The sequence below is a fragment of the Erythranthe guttata genome, chromosome 5 (assembly GCF_056151865.1).
Source record: "Erythranthe guttata isolate IM_541 chromosome 5, IM_541, whole genome shotgun sequence".
NCBI classification, from domain to species: Eukaryota; Viridiplantae; Streptophyta; class Magnoliopsida; order Lamiales; family Phrymaceae; genus Erythranthe; species Erythranthe guttata.
In genome coordinates this window covers 2,069,859-2,089,066 of record NC_142537.1, presented here as the reverse complement: position 1 = coordinate 2,089,066, position 19,208 = coordinate 2,069,859, and the positions used below count along the sequence as shown (strand labels likewise).

At 35.9% G+C, this 19,208-nt stretch overlaps 3 protein-coding genes and 1 pseudogene across 4 annotated transcripts; 2 read left to right on the top strand and 2 right to left on the bottom strand.

The window, feature by feature from the left end:
• Positions 1 to 1,572: 1,572 nt before the first annotated feature.
• LOC105966221 (protein DETOXIFICATION 16-like) lies at positions 1,573 to 5,373 on the bottom strand. Its single transcript, XM_088818503.1, has 9 exons — positions 4,903 to 5,373; positions 3,168 to 3,721; positions 2,949 to 3,035; positions 2,801 to 2,857; positions 2,433 to 2,671; positions 2,234 to 2,352; positions 1,967 to 2,053; positions 1,776 to 1,867; positions 1,573 to 1,729 (listed from the first exon to the last, which is right to left on the bottom strand). The coding sequence occupies exons 1-8, from the start codon at positions 5,170 to 5,172 to the stop codon at positions 1,811 to 1,813; spliced, it is 1,470 nt and encodes a 489-aa protein (XP_088674629.1). The 5' UTR covers positions 5,173 to 5,373; the 3' UTR covers positions 1,573 to 1,729; positions 1,776 to 1,810.
• Positions 5,374 to 5,961: 588 nt separating this feature from the next.
• On the bottom strand, positions 5,962 to 9,010 carry APG2 (Sec-independent periplasmic protein translocase). The gene is made up of 4 exons (XM_012990725.2): positions 8,499 to 9,010; positions 7,226 to 7,536; positions 6,475 to 6,765; positions 5,962 to 6,389 (listed from the first exon to the last, which is right to left on the bottom strand). Exons 1-4 carry the CDS (start codon positions 8,737 to 8,739, stop codon positions 6,180 to 6,182), a joined length of 1,053 nt encoding a protein of 350 aa, XP_012846179.1. The 5' UTR covers positions 8,740 to 9,010; the 3' UTR covers positions 5,962 to 6,179.
• Positions 9,011 to 9,712: 702 nt separating this feature from the next.
• ORC4 (origin recognition complex subunit 4) lies at positions 9,713 to 14,311 on the top strand. Its single transcript, XM_012990809.2, has 16 exons — positions 9,713 to 9,872; positions 10,438 to 10,528; positions 10,623 to 10,679; positions 10,804 to 10,851; positions 11,621 to 11,671; positions 11,776 to 11,819; positions 11,928 to 11,991; positions 12,070 to 12,156; positions 12,322 to 12,413; positions 12,514 to 12,595; positions 12,801 to 12,886; positions 12,983 to 13,092; positions 13,486 to 13,578; positions 13,659 to 13,723; positions 13,825 to 13,968; positions 14,120 to 14,311. The coding sequence occupies exons 1-16, from the start codon at positions 9,763 to 9,765 to the stop codon at positions 14,153 to 14,155; spliced, it is 1,260 nt and encodes a 419-aa protein (XP_012846263.2). The 5' UTR covers positions 9,713 to 9,762; the 3' UTR covers positions 14,156 to 14,311.
• A 688-nt stretch (positions 14,312 to 14,999) lies between these two features.
• LOC105966181 (uncharacterized) lies at positions 15,000 to 18,907 on the top strand (annotated as a pseudogene). Its single transcript, XR_016031347.1, has 3 exons — positions 15,000 to 17,544; positions 18,149 to 18,188; positions 18,671 to 18,907. The product of XR_016031347.1 is annotated as an uncharacterized LOC105966181 (transcript).
• Positions 18,908 to 19,208: the final 301 nt, after the last annotated feature.

Below are 19,208 nucleotides of genomic sequence, written 5' to 3'. Positions count from 1 at the left end.
AAAATTTTATTGAAGCTATTTATGCAAACAAATATTTGGGTGTTTATTTCAGTTTTCTGTTGAACATTTGCAAATTTCTCATACACCTTCGACATCCAGTTGTATCGATCACGGACATTTAACTTAAGTGAGTGTATTAATTATCATTTAAATTAAAATCATGTGTTGAATTCTCAATCATTTTCTTGCGAGATATATTTTCTCACGATACTTTAGTTTCATATTCATAAAAATGTAAGGTTGGTGGACGTTGCATCTGAGATTTTGCGCGATAAAGTTATGCACATTATTATTTGCTGGCGTACGTAAGCTTAAGATTAAATTTGCGACATATTATTGCTTTGTGTCTGTATAACTAGAACCACAATAACTTAAAGTAATTTGGTTTAATTTGCATTTTCTGCAAATAATTAATGCTTTTTGATATATTAATGCTTTTTGATATATATGTATAGTTGTGACTTCTTCAAAATAACGAGAACTCAACACTCGGAGAGCTCGCTTTGGATATCGTGCAATTGAGTCATATGTTAAGTTGGAAGAATCTCGTTTGGATTGTGGACAACTTCAGAAAGAACTTCGAACTAAACCGATTCAAGAAATAGTTGATTCATTGGGTATCTAAGGAGAAAATGACTTCGCAAATGTTGGGAAATTATTTTTGCTGCCTTCCTCTTTTAGAGGTGGACCAAGAGAAATGAAAAAAACGATTGAACAAACAACCTCGTCATATAGATTCTTCTGCAACCGAGGATTTCCGTAGTGATTATGGGACTCCCGAGATAACCATTGGTGCTAGGAAGCTTTTTGGTGAAGGTAAACTAATAGTCATACAAATCAATTATGTTTTTGTTCTCAGTTTCGATTCAACTATTTTGGCTAAATTTTGTTACATTTTTTTTCATTGATAAAGCTCATGAGCCCATGCCAGTTGAAGATGAATATTGTGGTACATCTGTCAACCAAGTCCTATAACCGAGGATTGCTATTTGCAACTGTTGGAGAAGCCAATACGAGCTAGGCATGCAATTTTTCCGCATTTTCATACAATTTGAATGAAACAGTTTGAACAATTTGGAATTATATATATTTGTACGAAACATAACTCCAACTTTTGCGCTTGCTTAGAATATACGATAATGTCTTCTTGTAATATGCAATGTCTATTGTAATTTTGTTATCTATGTCCACGGGGCATTTCGTACCGCGCATAGCGCGGTGCGGCTCCCCTAGTATATATATATATATGTATTCGTGTTTGTGAGATTTGCATTTTATTTAGTTCAAACACAATTTGCCACGATGTAAAAGTTTAACGTTTTATTTAAAACACATGGGAGGGGTTCTAGTGATATTTATTTTATCACATGGACTTTTTGTGCAGTTAAATATTAAATACGGGTAAATATTAAAAGTATACGGGTATATATATAAATATACTATATTTTTATATATTTCGATACAAATATATTCAAAAAAAAAAATATTATTATCAACTCAGAGTTTGTAATTGATCATTAAATCATGTAAAAACATATTTCTAACTTTTATTATAAAATGACCCATTAGGTTTACGAAACGCTAATATAAAAAGTTGAAGTTGAAGTTGAAGTTTCCGTGCTACTGCTACGTAGTCTACAACATATGAGTTTATGAAAAAAGTGCAAATTTAATTATATAAACAAGTGTGATTTAAAACAAAATACATCTACAATTATTATTAATTCTTTTTCTTCTTTTCTTTCTAAATTTGAAGACAGTTCCTGTCTTGTCTTGTCTTGATGAATCAATTTTGACATGAATGAGCTTTCTAGTTTCGTTCCGAACCTGTGTCGTTTTCGCGAACCCGATCAACTGCCTTCATCGCCTAAATCATCACAATAAACATAACACGATAATAAATTGAAGCTCTGTTTGTGCAAAAAGAAAGGCAAGAAACAAAGTGGAGAATTAAATTGATTATCACCTCATGATCCCAATTAGTACACAGATTAATGATAATCAGTGCCAACGCTTGAACCGAAAGCCCGCATATAATCCCCATCCAAAGCCCCTACAAACACGACCATTTGACGAAGCCCTCGTAAAAATCTAGATTGTTTGATTATGTACATCATAGGTGACTGAAAAATTGGAATTTCGAAGTCCGCAGATTTCTGATCCGAAAGCTTCCGATTTTTGAAGAAGTTTTTTTTTTTTTTTTTTTGAGTTTCGAAATTTTAAATTGACCTACCATGCCCCCAATGTGAAAGACGAAAGCGAGGATCACTGCGCAAGGAATTCCCACAACGTAATAAGCTCCAAGATTTACGACTACGCATAAATTTTGCCATCCGCATCCCCTTGCAGCTCCTGAAATTCAATTATTAATAGTTACTTAATTAGAAAAAATATGTTAAAAACACAAATTATACCTACATTCTTTTTACTACCTGATAGCACACATTGAAAACCATCCAAAAAGTCCGAGAGTGCAAGCAGAGGCATAATTCGAGCAACGTACGCGATTACTTCCTCTTCATTGCTGTACAGTTTTCCCCAAATATGTCGAACCAAAATCGTACTCGCTCCAATTATTACACCCTCTGACGTGGCGATTACTGCTGCTACACACACTGCTAAACGCGCACCTTGCGGATTTCCAGCTCCCAGCTCGTTCGAAACCCTCGTGCTGGATTTTTTTTCCCCCAATCAGTGCAATTAGCAAAAGTAAGTAATTAATCACATGGGGAATTCTTGAAAAAAAGCAATTAAACTTTTTTTTTTTTTTGTGTGCATGAATTTATGACTAATTAATTACCTTACTGCACCACCAAGGCCAACTGAGATCATATACACCATCCAACATGTGCTAAGGCTGTTTTAAGAACAACTCAAAAAACTTGCGAAAATAGTGTAAAAAACAAAACTTTTTTTTTTTTTTTTTTAAATATTACACAAAATTAAACCTTATTGATAATACCGATGTCTCTAATTTCGGATTCGGGAGGAGACCGGATAAAAGAACTACCATTTCGAACGACCAATACTCGAAGCTACAAAACTCCGAATTAATCAACACGAAACTCATTAGTATTTCACACACACACACACACACACACATATGTAATATGTATGTATATGTAATGTAATGCACAGAGTAACCATAAAACTAGGTATATATATACCATATCATTACAGCAGAAGGAATTGCCAGCTTCAGAAAACCAAGCACATCATCAAAAGCTCGTCTCGAAAAGCCGGTGAAAGTGCTTTTCACGCGCTCCGATGAGGAAAACCTAATATACAATCCCAACAGAATCACATTAATCCAATACGACACCGCATTAGCCAGAGCAGCACCTCTACTTCCGAGCTCGAATTCAAACACCAAAATCCAGCACGCGAAAATATGGATTAGGGCACTCACGGCGGCGGTTACCACCATAGGTACGACGATGTTCTGCGCCTGCAGAAATCGGACGAGGCATTGGAGGATTCCGTATGCGAAGAGGCCGGGTATCATCCAACGGTTGAAATCGCCGGCGCCGGCGGAGATTTCTGGATCCTGACGGCCGAGATTCACGAGAATGAAGGCGGTGTTGTACCAGATTACGGCGAGGGCGGCGGTTAGGGCGAGGAGAACGAGAATTGCACGCTGAGTGTAGATTCCGAGCATGTTGAATTGCTTTGCTCCGTAGGCTTGCCCGCACTGAGTTTCCAGCGCGCTTCCCATTCCCAACTTCAAAAAATATTGAGAAATTATGAATTAGGGTTTATTGCATTCGGCACCCTTATATTTTATCTAATTGTTAGAAAGTCCCCATATGTTCTTTTATTGACAAAACGACCACGATCTACGACGAATCACTTCGTTTAGGTCCTCAAAAGACCCATTTTTACTACATTTTGATAATATTTTGGGGCTTAATAACTTTTTCTTTTAGCAAATTCGTGTTTTATTTTTGTAAATTGGATTTTTTCTTCAAATTTTGTGCTCTATTATATTAGCATTACATTTCATTTTTGGGAAAATACAGATTTTGTCAATCAAGTTTGCACATATTTCAAATTTGATCCCATGTTCACAAAAAAAACACATTTGGTCCCTTATGTTGCAAAAGTTCAGCACTTTTAGTCATTTCCGTCAGTTTCCTGTTAAAACTAACGTAATCAAACATGCTTTCATTTTTGCCATTTTTCACCTGTGAATTTTTAATTAACCCACTTCATTTGTCGACTTTATGTGATTGAATATTTCTTTGAAACATGAGTTCGAGATAAGGTATCAAACCTATGAATTTATTTGATTTTTGATTTTGTTTGAATCTAGAAAGAATACAGAAATAGACTAAGACTCTACTTAAAATTCGAATAAAGAAATAAATAATAAAAAATATTGTTTCCAGATATCTCAATTCATCAAATTCATCAGATAGACTAAAGTTAAATTGACGAAAATGACAAAAAATGTTAAATTATTGGAACATGATGGACAAAATGTGTTTTTTGTAAATATGAGGGATCAAATGTGAAATCGGTACAAATTTGAGGGATGAAAACTGTAATTTACCCTTATAATAGAGCACAAAATTTTAATTTCATGTTCATGGTTCTACGTTATCACATCTATGTAATCAAATAGAGTTTATTGCATACAGTCCCTTGTGTTTTATAAATTGCTAAAAAAGTTCATGTAAGTCCTCATACTATTAATATTAGCAAAAATCTCTTCATAACGCATTTTTTTTAGCACGCGACCCCTTAAACGGTCAGGTCTGGGGTACTTCGCTAAAAAAGTTGTATTACAGGGTGTTTTTCACCAATATCAATAATGCAAGGGTCTTTTTAACAATTAAAGTAAACATAGAGGAGCTGAATGCAATAAACACAATTGAAGAGAGGGGGGAATGATATAGTTACCAGTACACTGAAGCCTGTGACAGAAGCAAAGGAAGTAGCAATGGAAGCACTGGAGAGAGGAAGTTCCCCAAGGTGACCGACAAACATCACAGATATCACTTGCAAGCAGTAATGGAGCATATTTACTGCTATCAGAGGCACTGCTAATCTCACCTGCCTCTTCCCTTCCTCGATAAATCCCGTTCTTCCGTCTTCGTAATTGTGAATTTCCCGTTCCGTGCAAAAATCGTCGTTCCGAATTAGAGGATGATCTGATTCTTCTCCACTCATTTTCTTTCTCCCTCTAATTAATTATTAGCTTGGGACCTGGGAAAATGAAGAGTACATAAGCCAAAGCCAAAGCCAAAGCCAAAGACTTTAATTATATTAAAATCTTTTGTTTAATTTTATAACAATAATATAGTGATCATTTGGGAATATATCAATTTGGAGAAGCCATCATCAGTTACATACATATAAACCAAAATATCTGACACAAGTTGTCCCCACAATGGTGGTAGTATATATATTTTTTTTCAGTTGACAGTTGTGATATAAAAGGTATTGCGCTTAGTGTTTTTATTAAGTCGAATTATTATACACTTAATTCTGAACTAATGAAATCTTGTATGTACAACGGATGTGATATTACAAGTCCTCCGACTACTAAATGACCAAATGCGGTTACTTTTATGCCGTAACCGATGAAGGTTACACCAGGTGAATTTTGCCTGTTAATCTGCACACACCAATGTAGACGTGTGTTTGTGCACTTATGAGTTAATCTACACACACCAATATAGACGTGTGTTTGTGCACTTATGAGTGACAAAAGATGTACCCGTTGTATTTCACCTAATATAGCATAGTAAAAACCATGAAATACAATCCTAATTTGTAATTTAAGCACTTTAAAGTCAAATTTTGCTGGCCACACGATCTAAGATTTGGCACTGACAATCAATACGAATATCTCAATATTTATTAGATACAAATACCAGTACAAAATATTTATTAATAAAATAAATAATAGAAAATGAACTCCCTAGTAAGGGGCAGTTTCGACCTTACAGAAGATAATAATTGAATACTATGCTTTATTTGAACACTCCTTAAATATTTTTTACCAGTACTTCTTTTCTACAATAATACAGTAGAGTACATTTCTATTAAAAGTAAAAAAGGCAACAATAAACATACATAATACTGTCTTTCTTCAAACAAACATACACTAGTGGTATTTCTGGGAATTATAGAGTAGTGGCAAATGTGTAAATTTGACCTTAAAAAACGGGAGTTCAGCGGCCAAGAACCCTAACCGCCCAAGCACCGCCCAAATAAAGAGCCATAAGTGGGCCCGCTAGGAGCATCTGAGTAAGAGGGTCCGTTGATGGTGTGAGTATAGCAGCTGCAACTACCGAACCCACCACCACGTATCTCCAAACCGACAACATTTGTTCGGACGAAACTAACCCTAGTTGCCCTAACAGCAGCTGTATCACTGGTACCTGAATATACAATGAAAACAAAAACAAAAATCATTTTAACTGAAAATGATTTTAACAGGAACAAATGAAAATTACTAAAAGTTACCTGGAAAGATAATCCGGTACTGAACATGAGGACAAGAACAAACTCGAAGTATTGATCGATAGACCACAGTGACTCAACTACCCCTTCAGCATAATTGACGAAGAATGTCAATGCTGCAGGGGTGAGAACGTAATAAGAGAAGACGATGCCCGAATAGAAAAGGATAGAGGAACCTAGCACGATTGGCCCAAGAAACCGTCTCTCTGACCTGGTCAAACCTGGGAGGAGAAAAGCTATGATCTCGTACAGGATTACAGGGCTACCTAAGAGAAGCCCACAGTATCCAGATACCTGCACAAAAGATCCACATTTTACTTTTATTTTGCCGCACAAATTAAAATTTTCAGACCAAGAAAATATTAATATTTCCAAGTATGGGCACTAATTACGATACTGTTTCCCTGCCAAAAATGGGAAAACAGGATAACTCAATTTAACAGCTATTAAAGCAAGATAGAGTTATTACAGATCCTTCACAATATCTTCCGAGCCTCATCTCATCCGACTGTACTATACTTAGTCTAGCATTGGGATTTGGAAAGTAAATAAATTGCCATTATGGATTAATATAGCCGTCAAAGAATGTGCGTGGCTACATATAGGTGCCAATTTCAGCTACCATAATTTCGATAAACTTCAACTAAGTGCATGGAAAGTTGCAACTGTTGGATTTTCCAGTGGTGATGAAAGCAGATTTTTATGATATAATGACTAAATTAAGTGAAGAACAAAAGTTAGGATGAGATCAAACCTTTAGAGAAGTGAAGAAAAATTCTCCAGGTGCTAATTGTAAAAACCGAACACCTTGTTCTCTCACTGGTGATTCGAGGAACATAATTAGATCCTTTGAAAATGCAAAACAGCCAACCATAGCACCTCCGACAGCCAAAACCGAGATAAAAATTCTCTCTCTTAATTCTTCCAAATGGTCGTATATACTCATTTCTTTATCGTCTGGGAGGAGCTCTTTACTAGGGTAAAGAAAATTGTAAATGGAATTTCCTCCATCATCATCTGATTTTTTGTTCAGAAAAGGGTTTTCTAATGCCCCGTCACTAGAATCTGTAATGCCACAATAAACGTTCAGAATTTGAATTTAAATGCCACAATATACAAGTCGGACTAGAAGAATTAAAATATAAGGAAAAAAATAATGGTGATGTCCAGCAACACGTACAGATTTAACATGCATCGACCAATATTACTATCCAATTTTTGCGACTACAATTTTAAAGTCAGTTTCAATTTTACTTAAGAGTCTCAACTTAGATAACATGTCAGAGTCAAACAGCACAAGTTCAGTGCACAGATATCATAAAGTTGCTTGCTATTTCAAACGACATCCCAAACCAAGTTGATAAGTAGAACAATATACAGTAAGCTCATATACACGTGACTAACCGATTCTCGTTTAGCCAATGAAAAAAAAAAGAAATTTACGATTTTCAATAAATAGGACAACCGATATTAATATACAATCCAGAATGAAATGTTAATAATTCCACAGCAGCAAGTACCGGCAGTTCCCTCGTGAAGTAATACAACAAATTAATAACTAAGTTGTAAACTGCGTTATCAATTATCATCAGACGGAACATGATTTAGATCCAATATCCACGTTTGTTCGAAATCTCTAGTTTTTAGTAACTCTTAACTGATTGATTTAAGTTGAAACCAGAAGAACTAAACCATTTAAACATCTTCAAAATTAGCACCTAATCAATGTTTATCCTTCCATTTAGATTGGACAAATTTCAATGAACAATTATTTCTACCTAAGAACACCATAATCCACAGAACATGTAACCAATTCGACTTTTAACAAGAAACCCTAGATTCTCATGGCCGCATACACCTTCAATTACACCCAACATCAGCAAATAGAAACCGACCTCTTTCAGAAAAAAAAAAAAAAAAAACAAAACCGATAGAACAATTACTCCACAAAACTACATAAATCAAAACCAACAATTACTTGTGAAACAGAAGACGATTTATTCTTAATCAATTTTTACAAAGTCTACCTTTAACAGCTGGGCCGGCTCCATTTAAACTGCCGACACTAGTTTCGAGCGGCTTCTCCGTGAGATCTTCGACGGCGGAGCAAACTAATCTGCTGAATTTCTTGTTTGAGAAGCCGAATAACTTGGATTTTTTCTGGTTGATGCGGAGAAGAGTTTTCGGTTGGGTGTTCAAGCATTTGAAACAAAGGGCGTTACTGCTGAGGTGTGGATTGTTGAAGATGAGAGCTCCTGTGGCTGCCATTACTGATTTCTTTTGGTTGTGTGCAAGATTTGCTAATTCGTGCTCGCACAAGAGTTTGTATTGAACGTTGAATTATTGATGATTGGTGTTTGTGGATTGTTGAGATATTTTTGGGAGCGAAGAACATGCGCACTATAGCGACGAATGGCGATCGGCCTGGGTTTTTCTATTGTGCGCTCCCTTTTGGTTGGTGGCGGTTTTGCCAACTTCATTTTATTTCTTGTTTTTTTTTTAATTAGAAAAGGGCAAAAAACGAATTATTATCCATAATAATAATAATATCATTAAAGAAGTACTCTATAAAATCTCGATAAATTAAGAACATCGCCTTAAATATTAGTTTTATCATGTCCTGATTTAATGAAAATATATTAAATTAATAGTTTAATAATTTATTATTTTCTTAAATAATAGAATTTTGCTAATCCTAATTGTATTAATTTATAAATGTTTAACTGTAGGAGTAACTGATTTGAGAAGCGTTTCAATATCCGATTCGAGTAGAAAATAAATAAATAAATTAGAGTAGAATATTTGAAATGCCTTATCCAGTTTAACATCTATAAATTAATACAGTTGTGACTAAATTTTTTTTTGTTAATTAGTAAAAAATATTAAATTATCGAACTTGTATTTAATATATTTTTACCAATTTATCGAAGTTCTCCTGTATTGTAATTTATACTCCTTAAATGGGTTCCTAAAATATTTGGTCCGTTTGAAGCCCATTGAATAGTAATCGGGCTGACCCAAGTGCAAATACAGCCATTATTTTTAAAGTGGGCCGGTCCAGGACTTAAACACGATTAAGGGTCTGATTATTATTATTTAAACTCGTCTATTTTCGACACGTGATCCGACGGTTCACAACCCGTGATGTGGCCAACTGTGACTGGGTGCGTAACAGTCGATCACACCACCACCACCCAGCCCTCGAGTCTCAGTTTTCCCGCCATTTTTCACCTTCACCAAATCAATCTAATTCGTTTTTTCACAGAGTATCCGCAAAGCGAAGAAGAAGCAATGGGTCACGAAAATCAAGCAGAGTTAGCCAAAACCATCATCAGAAGCAGGATCTCCAATCCATCTTTCATCTACTCCTTTTTCTCCCAATCCCCTGATTCCAACTACAGGTTCATTATCATTTTTTTTTTTTTAAATTTCATTTTTTTTTTCCATTTCCATATTTCTTTGCTGAATTGATGAAAAACATCTATTCCTGGGAATTTAGCTTGAATGGGGCTTAACACAAAATCACTTTATTTCAGTATTATATACCCTTGCTTTCTGGGTAAGGGAGAAATATAAGGTTTGAATTTGGGCGAAAATTTTAGGTTTCTCAGTGTCAATTGAACCATGTACGAATGGACATCTGTTTCAGTTCTACTTTCATGTGAAATTGAGACGGAGTTTTGATTGTTTGTTGATCCAATCGTTTACTACATTCGATATTTTTTTTTCCTTCTAAATCTCATGGGTGACCAGGTTGCTTCAATGTTTAAACAGTTTTGGGTAAATTCTACAAAAGTTCTGATGCAACATTTAGCTGATAGTATCAGACATAGACATTCGTATTTTCTATTTATGTGACTATTTTGTTCACCCCTTGATTGTTAATTGTTCGTTTTTACATTGGAAGATAGAGGCAATTAGGCATGAGAAAAACTGAACCTTTTTTTCGCTCTTTCTTTTTCTCAGTAAATTGAAGTATATAATATCAAGTTCAGTAACTGAGGCATGTAACAATTCAGTTCTGCTTTTGGGTCCTCGAGGCTGTGGAAAAATTGCGGTGTGTACCATTTCTCTGTATTATATCGACTGAATGAAGTGGTCGAAGGATAACGTCTTAAGTTCATGTGTTTTTTGCCCTTTGTTTTGCTTAGGTGTTGGAGATAGTTCTGGAAGAACTACTAAAAGAACACCCAGCCATGATTTCTGTGGTATGATTTTTGTATCCGAATATTGATTTAAGATTTCTTTCTCTAAATTGCAGTGTTTCCTTTGGTTGCACATTTTGATGTATTTCTGGACTCTGTCGTGATTAATTTTGTTGTATCGTTTCAGATTAAGCTCAATGGCCTTCTGCATAGCGATAACAATTGCGCATTGAAGGTATGACTACCCACACTTCATCCTTGCGTTTATAGCGTACACATGAATATTTTATCTAATATAGAAGTTGAGTAATTCAAGGCCTACAACAAAAAGTCTTGTCTACTCAATTAGCCGCCAAATGTAGCCTTGGAAATTGACCAATGTTGGTTAAATCAGATATTAAATTCTATTCATTTGCTAACAAACATAATTTCAATATACACAAGACCTTTCACTTTTATCGTAAATTTATTAGGCCAAAGTCTCGAAAGATGTGATGCATGTAGAAGTCCTAAGATTTTACTTTCAAAACGATTAAGCTGATCAAAGTAGATGCAATTTTAACTTATAACTAGCAAGTGTTTACGAATGCAATAAAACGGGATACCCGGACGCATGTGACTCAAGTTTTCCTTACCAAAAATACTCAAGATGTTCCCAGAAACATGGAATTCTAGTCAAAAAATTACCAGATTTGAAAATAAAGCTATTTAAATAAATACCAAGCTATCTTCGGTACAAATGTATTGCCCGTGTTTTGGCTCAAGTATCGAAGTGCTATTAAGTAGTGCTTCCTGGTTTTTTCTCTTGCCCGGTTACTTGGAAAAAAATTTATACACAAAAGATTCATCAGGAGGTTAAGCCAACGTATCACTCAAATTTATGTGTTTAAAGATTCCTATTTAGGAGTTAGCTTCACCACATGTATAATGTATATGGAACGGGCCTCTTATTTCATGGCATCAAGTTATTTGTGTACTTCAATCTTACTTAAATTTTAATGCAGGAGATAGCTAGGCAATTGTGTCTGGAACATCAACTGTTGTTCTCTAAAATGGTAATGTTATTCTAGGTTTTTAAGTTGCCAAAAAGTTTCTCTATAAAAATAAAAAATGGAATTTGATCTGACCAATTGCTATACTTCCTTAAATAATTTGGCAGGCATCATTTGATGATAACTCCCAATTCTTGCTGTCCATGTTGCGGTAAGTCCATCGACAGTAGATGCCTGTCTTTTCAGAAGATAGAAAATTTCTACTTTTGATATTTCTTGTTGTTTTAGAGTTTTAATTTCTCCTCTCGTTTTTAACCAGGGAGTGTGGATTGGCACATAAAACAATTGTGTTTGTTCTAGAGGAGTTTGACCTTTTTACACAGGTAAGTTAATACTATCAAGTGTAGAAGGACTTATTTCATTTCTGCACCAATTCTTATTTCATTTCTTGATCTTTGCAGGGAAAACAGCGACTACTTTATAGTTTGCTTGATGCAATGCAATCTGTTACATCACAAGCTGTTGTAGTAGGAGTGAGTTGTCGATTGGTATGATGCCTCTGCCTCTAGTTTTATCATTATTACTAGTGACTATATAACAGAAGTCGTAGCTTAGGAAAAATATATTATGTTGTGTTTATTAGTGATGCAATGAATTTTATTCCATTGAAGTGGCTTTAGGAAAAATGTTTAAACCTCGTTTTTGGTTTGTAGGACGCTGATCAGTTGTTGGAGAAAAGAGTAAGATCTCGTTTTTCACACAGGAAACTGTTGTTTCTTCCTCCCTCAGGACAAGATTTGAAAAGGTGAGTTTCTCTCCTGTATCTTCTGAATTTCCGATTCTTTCCTATTATTTTTTTTTCTTCCTAATAGTTCATTATCATGACTTACCCTGTTGATATGCAGACTTGTAGAGCACATTCTACTACTGCCGGCAGATTCAGGGCTTCCAAATGAGTACATAGCAGCTTTTAATTCAAAACTTCTTGTATCCTTTTTCCGGAAATCATTGCAACAGTTCCTATAAAGTCTTTTAAAATAAATCCACAGCAAGTTTTGCAATTTCGCCCTCTTATTAGAAGTCCTCGTAAACAGCTTTTGATTGAGTTGACTGAAGTAGAAATTGCTTAATAAGTGTGCAACCAAAGAATTTTTCTACTTATACTTGTTTAGAGTCCTTGACATTTTCGCAGAACATTCTAGCCGATGAGAAATTCAACGCAATCACTGATACATTATGTTATTCTGATTCAACTGTCAGCCATCTATCGAAATTTCTGTAAGTCCTAGCTTAATAGTTTTTGAAAGTGAGATTTTTTTTTTGTATGTATAATTATTACGTCCCGACCAATGACATCACGTTAATTGCCACCAGATTCTCAGCTGTTTGTCATATGGACTTGAATTCTGATTCCCTATCACTTGAGAATTTCAAATCAGCACTTCCGAGCATACAGACACAGCCGAAACTGGAGGCTCTAAAAGGTGATTTTTCTTTTTTCTTTTTTCTTTTCACTTGTTAGGGATTGGAATGCACCTTAAAATTAACGAAAAACTAGAGTGATAAGATGAACTATCGAATTTTCTTATTGATCGAGAACTAAAAGAGAAACAATACCGATCCCCAAATAAGTAAATTAAATACCACTATACGTTGGCCTTTCACATCACCGATTCTTGAGATTTTCTTTCTCATATTTCAGCACATTTTGTTTTCTTCGGGTTTTCTAGTAATAGTTTCCTCGTGCATTTTTTTCTGGGCGTAACATATAAATATTTAGTAAAATGTTTTCTTCCGGAATCTCCATGCAAGCTATATTCCAACCTAACGTCTCTTTCATTTTCGGTAATGATTGCAAAACGGATTTATTCGTGCAGATTGCTCCACTTTAGAGCTTTATATATTGGTTTGCATGAAGAGGCTGGAAGTCAAAGAGCTGGAGATGTGCAACTTCAGTTCTATAATGAAAGGTGCGCTTTATCTTTTCTCCGTTTTTTTTTTAATTACTTCCTCCGGAAATTCGTACCCGATCTATTGTTATTCATTGCAGAGTACAAAAGCATACACGATACCTTCCAAACATCCGACTATTATGCACGGAATGTATGCTTGCGGGTATGTATAATACTTAACTTTTAAAACTATTAATAAATCTCGAACCGAATGTTTATATCGAACTTTCTTAGCATATACGAAATAAAACTTACTACTTTCAGGCGTTTGAGCATCTTCTAGAACGTTCTCTAATATCCTTCGAGGATAACAGAGGACAAGGCCGATCAACCGAGTTTCGGCCGGTGAAGCTTTTAATATCGGGGCACGAACTTCATCAAGGGCTGAAATCGCATAGCTCTTGTCCGGTACGTTCTATCGGAGTTCGAAATTATAATTTTTTTCCCCAAAATCGCGACACATTTTTATATTAGTTTCTTAAATTCCATAATCTTTTGGCAGAAATTATTTTATCTAATTTTCGGGTTTTCGACTCATATGGTTTCATTACATGTGCAGGCAATGTTACATAAACTAATGGATCGCGAATGTTAAGTGCTGAATGGGACTATATACTAAAGTTCAATTCTGGTGCTACTGTGAGGAATTAATTTGAGATTTATTTTCATTACTTGACATAAATGATTTATTTTATACATCGCGGATCGGAATTTTAATGCATTCATCAAATCGATTTTTTTTGGATCGAAATAGATGGAGTTTGAAAATTCATTTTTTATTCACCCATAATATGAAATAAATAATAATTTGATCTTATAAATGCCAACTTATAGAAATTAAAATTCCAATAGGTAATGCAATATTTCAATTTCGATCCTAAAAAATTGAAAAAATCGAAATTGGAATTTTCGAACTTATCAATGAGAACCAATATTATGGAGTTGAAATTCTTTTCGTCGGAATCGGTTGAAATTGGAAATTCAAAACCAATTTTCACCCTACTTACAAGTTAGCAAATTACGGCCACCCCTTGAAGTATGGTCAAATTACGAAAAAACCCTATTGTTTGGGTAATTACAGTCGCCCCTCATTTTAAATATTTTTACATAAAATTTATGTAATTCGTTTATTTATCAAATTATATTGTATATTCAGTTCGGTAAACAAACGGCATGAAATGTTGGCGTACTGAAATTTCGGTTCGATTTTACCGATTTAACATCCCTAAATTTACATCTAGAGCGTTTCTTTTTCGTAAGATACATAGTTGATGGCTGACTGTAATTACCCAAACAAGAGGGATTTTTGTAATTTGACCATAATTCAGGGGTGGCCGTAATTTGCCCATTAAATAATAATTATTATTATTATTTAAATAATAATCAAAAGAGAAAAGGGAAATGAATTTTCACAAAAAAAAAGAAATTGATATAGCGAACACGTTCCTCCTCCTCTCGCCGCACGGTGGTAGGCTGCACCACCACTAACATCCCGCCGCCCCCATTCGTTGGAATCTCTGAATCAAACAAACCCTTCATTTTTTCCCCGTGTTTTATTCGCATGGATGTACTTTCTTCGATTCTCAGCTAATTTAATTTCCTTCCTTTTGAAATCACAGAATGACCTTTTGTATAATAGCTTCAAAATCCTTAATCCCCACGAAAAACCTCAGCTCCTCTCTCTACTACTATTTCTGTTCCGTCAACATTGATTTGTTTATCATCTTCTCTCGCGCCCACCATTTTCATTGCTCATCGGAGTTGAACACCACCCATACTTTCAATCCCGAAGGTAACAACAACATTAGCACCAATCGAATCGTAACAACAAGGGATTACAACATTAAATCATTACCCGGGCTTCGTCAGAATCTTGTCTCCAATACAGCTAAAGAGAAACCCGGGTTTTTTAGAGATACTCATTGGGCTGCACCAGATTATTTCAATTCTTTGGTAAGGGATCCTGATTTGTTTTTGAGTTCCATTAATTCGCATAGGAATCGCCCCGGGATGGTTTTAAAGATATTCCGCTGGGCCGAGGGTCGAAAGGGGTTTAAGCATTCGGAGTTTGTGTTTTGTAGTGTTCTTGATGTTTTGGTGCGGAATGGTTTTATGAGATCTGCTTATTGGGTGGTGGAGAGGGTAATTGATGTGGACATGTATAATTTCGCCAATGTTTTGATCGACGGGTATTTAGATAACCATGTGTCGTGTAAGGTGCTCGATTTACTGTTGTGGTTGTGCACGAAGAGATCGGATGTTGATAAATGTTTGTGGCTATTCGATAAGATGATGATGAACGGTTTCTTGCCGGACGTGAAGAATTGCAATAGGATTCTTAGGACGCTCGGTGATAGAGATTTATTCGGTAGAGCGAGGGAAGTGTACGAATTGATGGGGGTTTTCGGGGTTGAGTCGACTATTATCACCTACAATACAATGTTGGATTGTTTTTGTAGAGAAGGGAATATGCAGCACGCCTTCAATCTCTTGCTGGAGATGCAGACGAAGGGCCACTCTCCAAACGACGTTACTTACAACGTGCTGATTAACGGGTTTTCGAAGAAAGGTCAGTTTGAGGATGCGAAAAAGTTAATGGCCGACATGTTGAGTAAGGGAATGAAGGTTTCGGCTTATACGTACAACTCTTTGATAAGTGGGTATTGTCGAACGGGAATGTTAGTTGAGGCACTGGGGCTAAGGGAAGAGATGAAAATGGAAGGAGCTATGCCGACTGTATCTACTTATAATGCTTTGATGCATGGCTACTGCAAGAATGGAAGTGTAAGTTATGCTCGACAGTGGGTTGCAGTAATGCAGAAGAAGAATTTGGCGATGGATATATTATCATACAATATTCTGATATACGGCTACTGTGTGCTGGGGGATATAAACGAGGCGTTGGTCTTGTTATCCGAGCTAAGGAGAATGAATCTTGATCCTACTTTAGTTACGTACAATACGATAATGGATGGGCTTTCTAGACAGGGTGATTTAGAAGGCGCTAAACGCATAAAAGACGAAATGATCGGCCATGGAATCTCTCCTGATATCGTCACCTACACGATTCTCATAAACGGTTCTTACAGGACGGGGAATATGTGGATGGCGAAAAAGTTTTACTACGAGATGCTGCGCAGAGGATTGAAGCCCGATCGTATTGTGTACACTACTCACATAGCAGGCGAACTGAAGCACGGCTATTTGGACGCAGCATTTGAACTGCAAGAAGAGATGCGACTAAAGGATTTCTCACTCGATGTGATAACGTATAACGTGTTTGTGGATGGGGTCTCTAAGTTGGGTAATTTAGAAGATGCTTGTGATTTATTACAGAAGATGGTTCGGAATGGAGTTGTGCCCGATCACGTTACGTATACGAGTATAATCCATGCCCATTTGGAAATCGGGTACCTTAGGAAAGGCAGAGAGTTGTTTGAGGAGATGGTGAGGAAAGGATTATCGCCTACGGTTGTGACTTATACCGTGTTGATTCACTCTCATGCTGGAAAAGAAAAGTTAGATTTAGCAAAAAATTATTTCTCGAAAATGTTGGAGAATGGTATTTTGCCTAATGTGATCACGTATAACGCTCTCCTAAATGGGCTCTGTAAATCTAGAAAAATGGACGAGGCGTACAGAACTTTTTCCGAGATGCAATCGAAAGGGATATTTCCGAATAAGTACACCTACACTATACTGATAAACGAAAACTGCGACATTGGGAATTGGAAGGAGGTTTTGAGGTTGTACATTGAGATGCTGGACAGAGGAATCGAGCCCGATTCTTGCACGCACAGTGCGCTGTTCAAGCATTTGAGAAAAGACTATAAATTAATTGCCATACGAGAACTCGAACGTGTAATTCGAAATGAAAGGGGAAACAGCTGAAGCAATTACTTGAATTAGAGTTTCAGATTGGTCAATGTTGAGATTTTCTGCTCATCCGAGATTCGCGTTCTTGAACAGAAGATGCTTTGATAGGTATGAATAGTTGATATTGACCTCTTTGATATTTTTGAGAATCTTGAAAAATATATGCTCGTGTGGATTTCTGCAGCGTTTTTCTGGGGTTTTATTCAGTGCATGTGCATAGTTATATGTGATATTGACCTTTTGTGATATGTTGACTTTAAATTTATTATCTTCGGAGCAGATGAGTTAAATCATTTTGCTCACTATGACATGGCTGAGGTCGAGTCTCATACTTCATCTCTGTGTGTGTGTGTGTGTGTGTGTGTGTGAATAATAATGTCGGATTGAAATCTTGCTTCTGGTGTTGCATATGCCAGCTCATGAAGTATGTCGATTTTGTACTTCACTGTGATTTTGAGGGGTGACTGTAATAACCCAAACATGAGGGGGCTTTTCGTAATTTGACCATAACTCAGGGGGTGGCCATAATTTGCCCAATATTTTTACATAAAATTTATGTAATTCGGTTATTTACCGAACCAAATCGTATATTCAGTTCGGTAAACGGTATGAAATGTTGGCATACCGAAATTTATCTGATCCGTTATAGTTTCTTGTTTCGGTTCATTACAGGGGACTAAAGCACCTTGTGGTTAGCATCTCTCTCTTGTAGTTCCTGTAATTTCGAGAAACGTGCACTTCAGCTTTCGAAGGTTCGTGTTCCCATCGATGTTGTTCGAGAAATTTTGTCCTGTGAATAGTTAGTGTGCACGTGCATCTAAATGCACTAACGCCAAATTACGAGGTCCTGCAATGTTTCACGCAACTGCCTGTTTCATGTTTTCGTTATGTTCTCCATCTTTCCGTTCAGATACGTAAAACATTACTAAATGATATTTACTTTGGTAGATATTGTTGTTCTCGTTTATGAAAATATACTCAGGGCAGATGTTAAATCTGGTCGAGAACAAGAATCTCTCCCAAGTTCTCCTCTAATTCATAGCATCATCAATTTATTGAATACTGCTTGCATGTAATGAATACATAACTAATGAGAGATCATTATTAATTAGACTACCTCATGTTTGTCGGTAGAGTAGACAGAACACGAAAAATATATACTCTGATTTTTTTTTTTAATTGAACATGTTAGAAGTTTAACTTTGTTAACCAGGGTTACATCTCGTTATTACAGGAACTGGATATCATTTGTTTGCTGCAAGAATATTGCTGTCGGTTCTCGACGCTGCGATATCTCCATGGATTCGACGAAGCACAAAGCTGGTAATTTCAATGGACCTATGTTTTGTGTCATATTATTTATCACTTCGCTGAAAAATATGATTTTTTGGATTTCCGTTGGTCTGAGAGATATTTGATCAGTAAAAAAGGAACTGATTGAATACATATATTTTGTTTGCAAGGTTGTACAGAGTAATTTATTACAGAAACGAGAATATAGATAAGTGCAGAGGTCGTACTTAATTTTATTACGTCTTGTATTTTGATTAGAGAAATCTTCTCCATTATCAAATTCGAGAATACGAACAATGCCCATCATTTGTGAATTAACCTCAATGCAGTTGTGTGCTTGTTTTGGTTATTCGAACAAAAAGACAAAACTACCCTCGTGATGGATAATCCGTCTCTTAGCTTTAACGGTATGTGATTTGATTTGTGGGCTAATATATCTTTAGTGTATACGTGCCAGTTATACGCAGTACGAAAACGGG

Excerpts from the sequence above, each read along its gene's own strand:
- LOC105966221 (XM_088818503.1), bottom strand. The coding sequence starts at position 5,172 with ATGAGTGGAGAAGAATCAGATCATCCTCTAATTCGGAACGACGATTTT. Across the intron at positions 3,036-3,167 it reads CCTTCTGCTGTAATGATATG|CTTCGAGTATTGGTCGTTCG; the intron begins GTATATATATAC and ends GGAGTTTTGTAG. Across the intron at positions 2,858-2,948 it reads ACATCGGTATTATCAATAAG|CCTTAGCACATGTTGGATGG; the intron begins GTTTAATTTTGT and ends TTCTTAAAACAG.
- APG2 (XM_012990725.2), bottom strand. The coding sequence starts at position 8,739 with ATGGCAGCCACAGGAGCTCTCATCTTCAACAATCCACACCTCAGCAGT. Across the intron at positions 7,537-8,498 it reads AGCCGGCCCAGCTGTTAAAG|ATTCTAGTGACGGGGCATTA; the intron begins GTAGACTTTGTA and ends GTGGCATTACAG. Across the intron at positions 6,390-6,474 it reads GTACCGGATTATCTTTCCAG|GTACCAGTGATACAGCTGCT; the intron begins GTAACTTTTAGT and ends TTGTATATTCAG.
- ORC4 (XM_012990809.2), top strand. The coding sequence starts at position 9,763 with ATGGGTCACGAAAATCAAGCAGAGTTAGCCAAAACCATCATCAGAAGC. Across the intron at positions 9,873-10,437 it reads TCCCCTGATTCCAACTACAG|TAAATTGAAGTATATAATAT; the intron begins GTTCATTATCAT and ends TCTTTTTCTCAG. Across the intron at positions 13,093-13,485 it reads GAAACTGGAGGCTCTAAAAG|ATTGCTCCACTTTAGAGCTT; the intron begins GTGATTTTTCTT and ends TTATTCGTGCAG.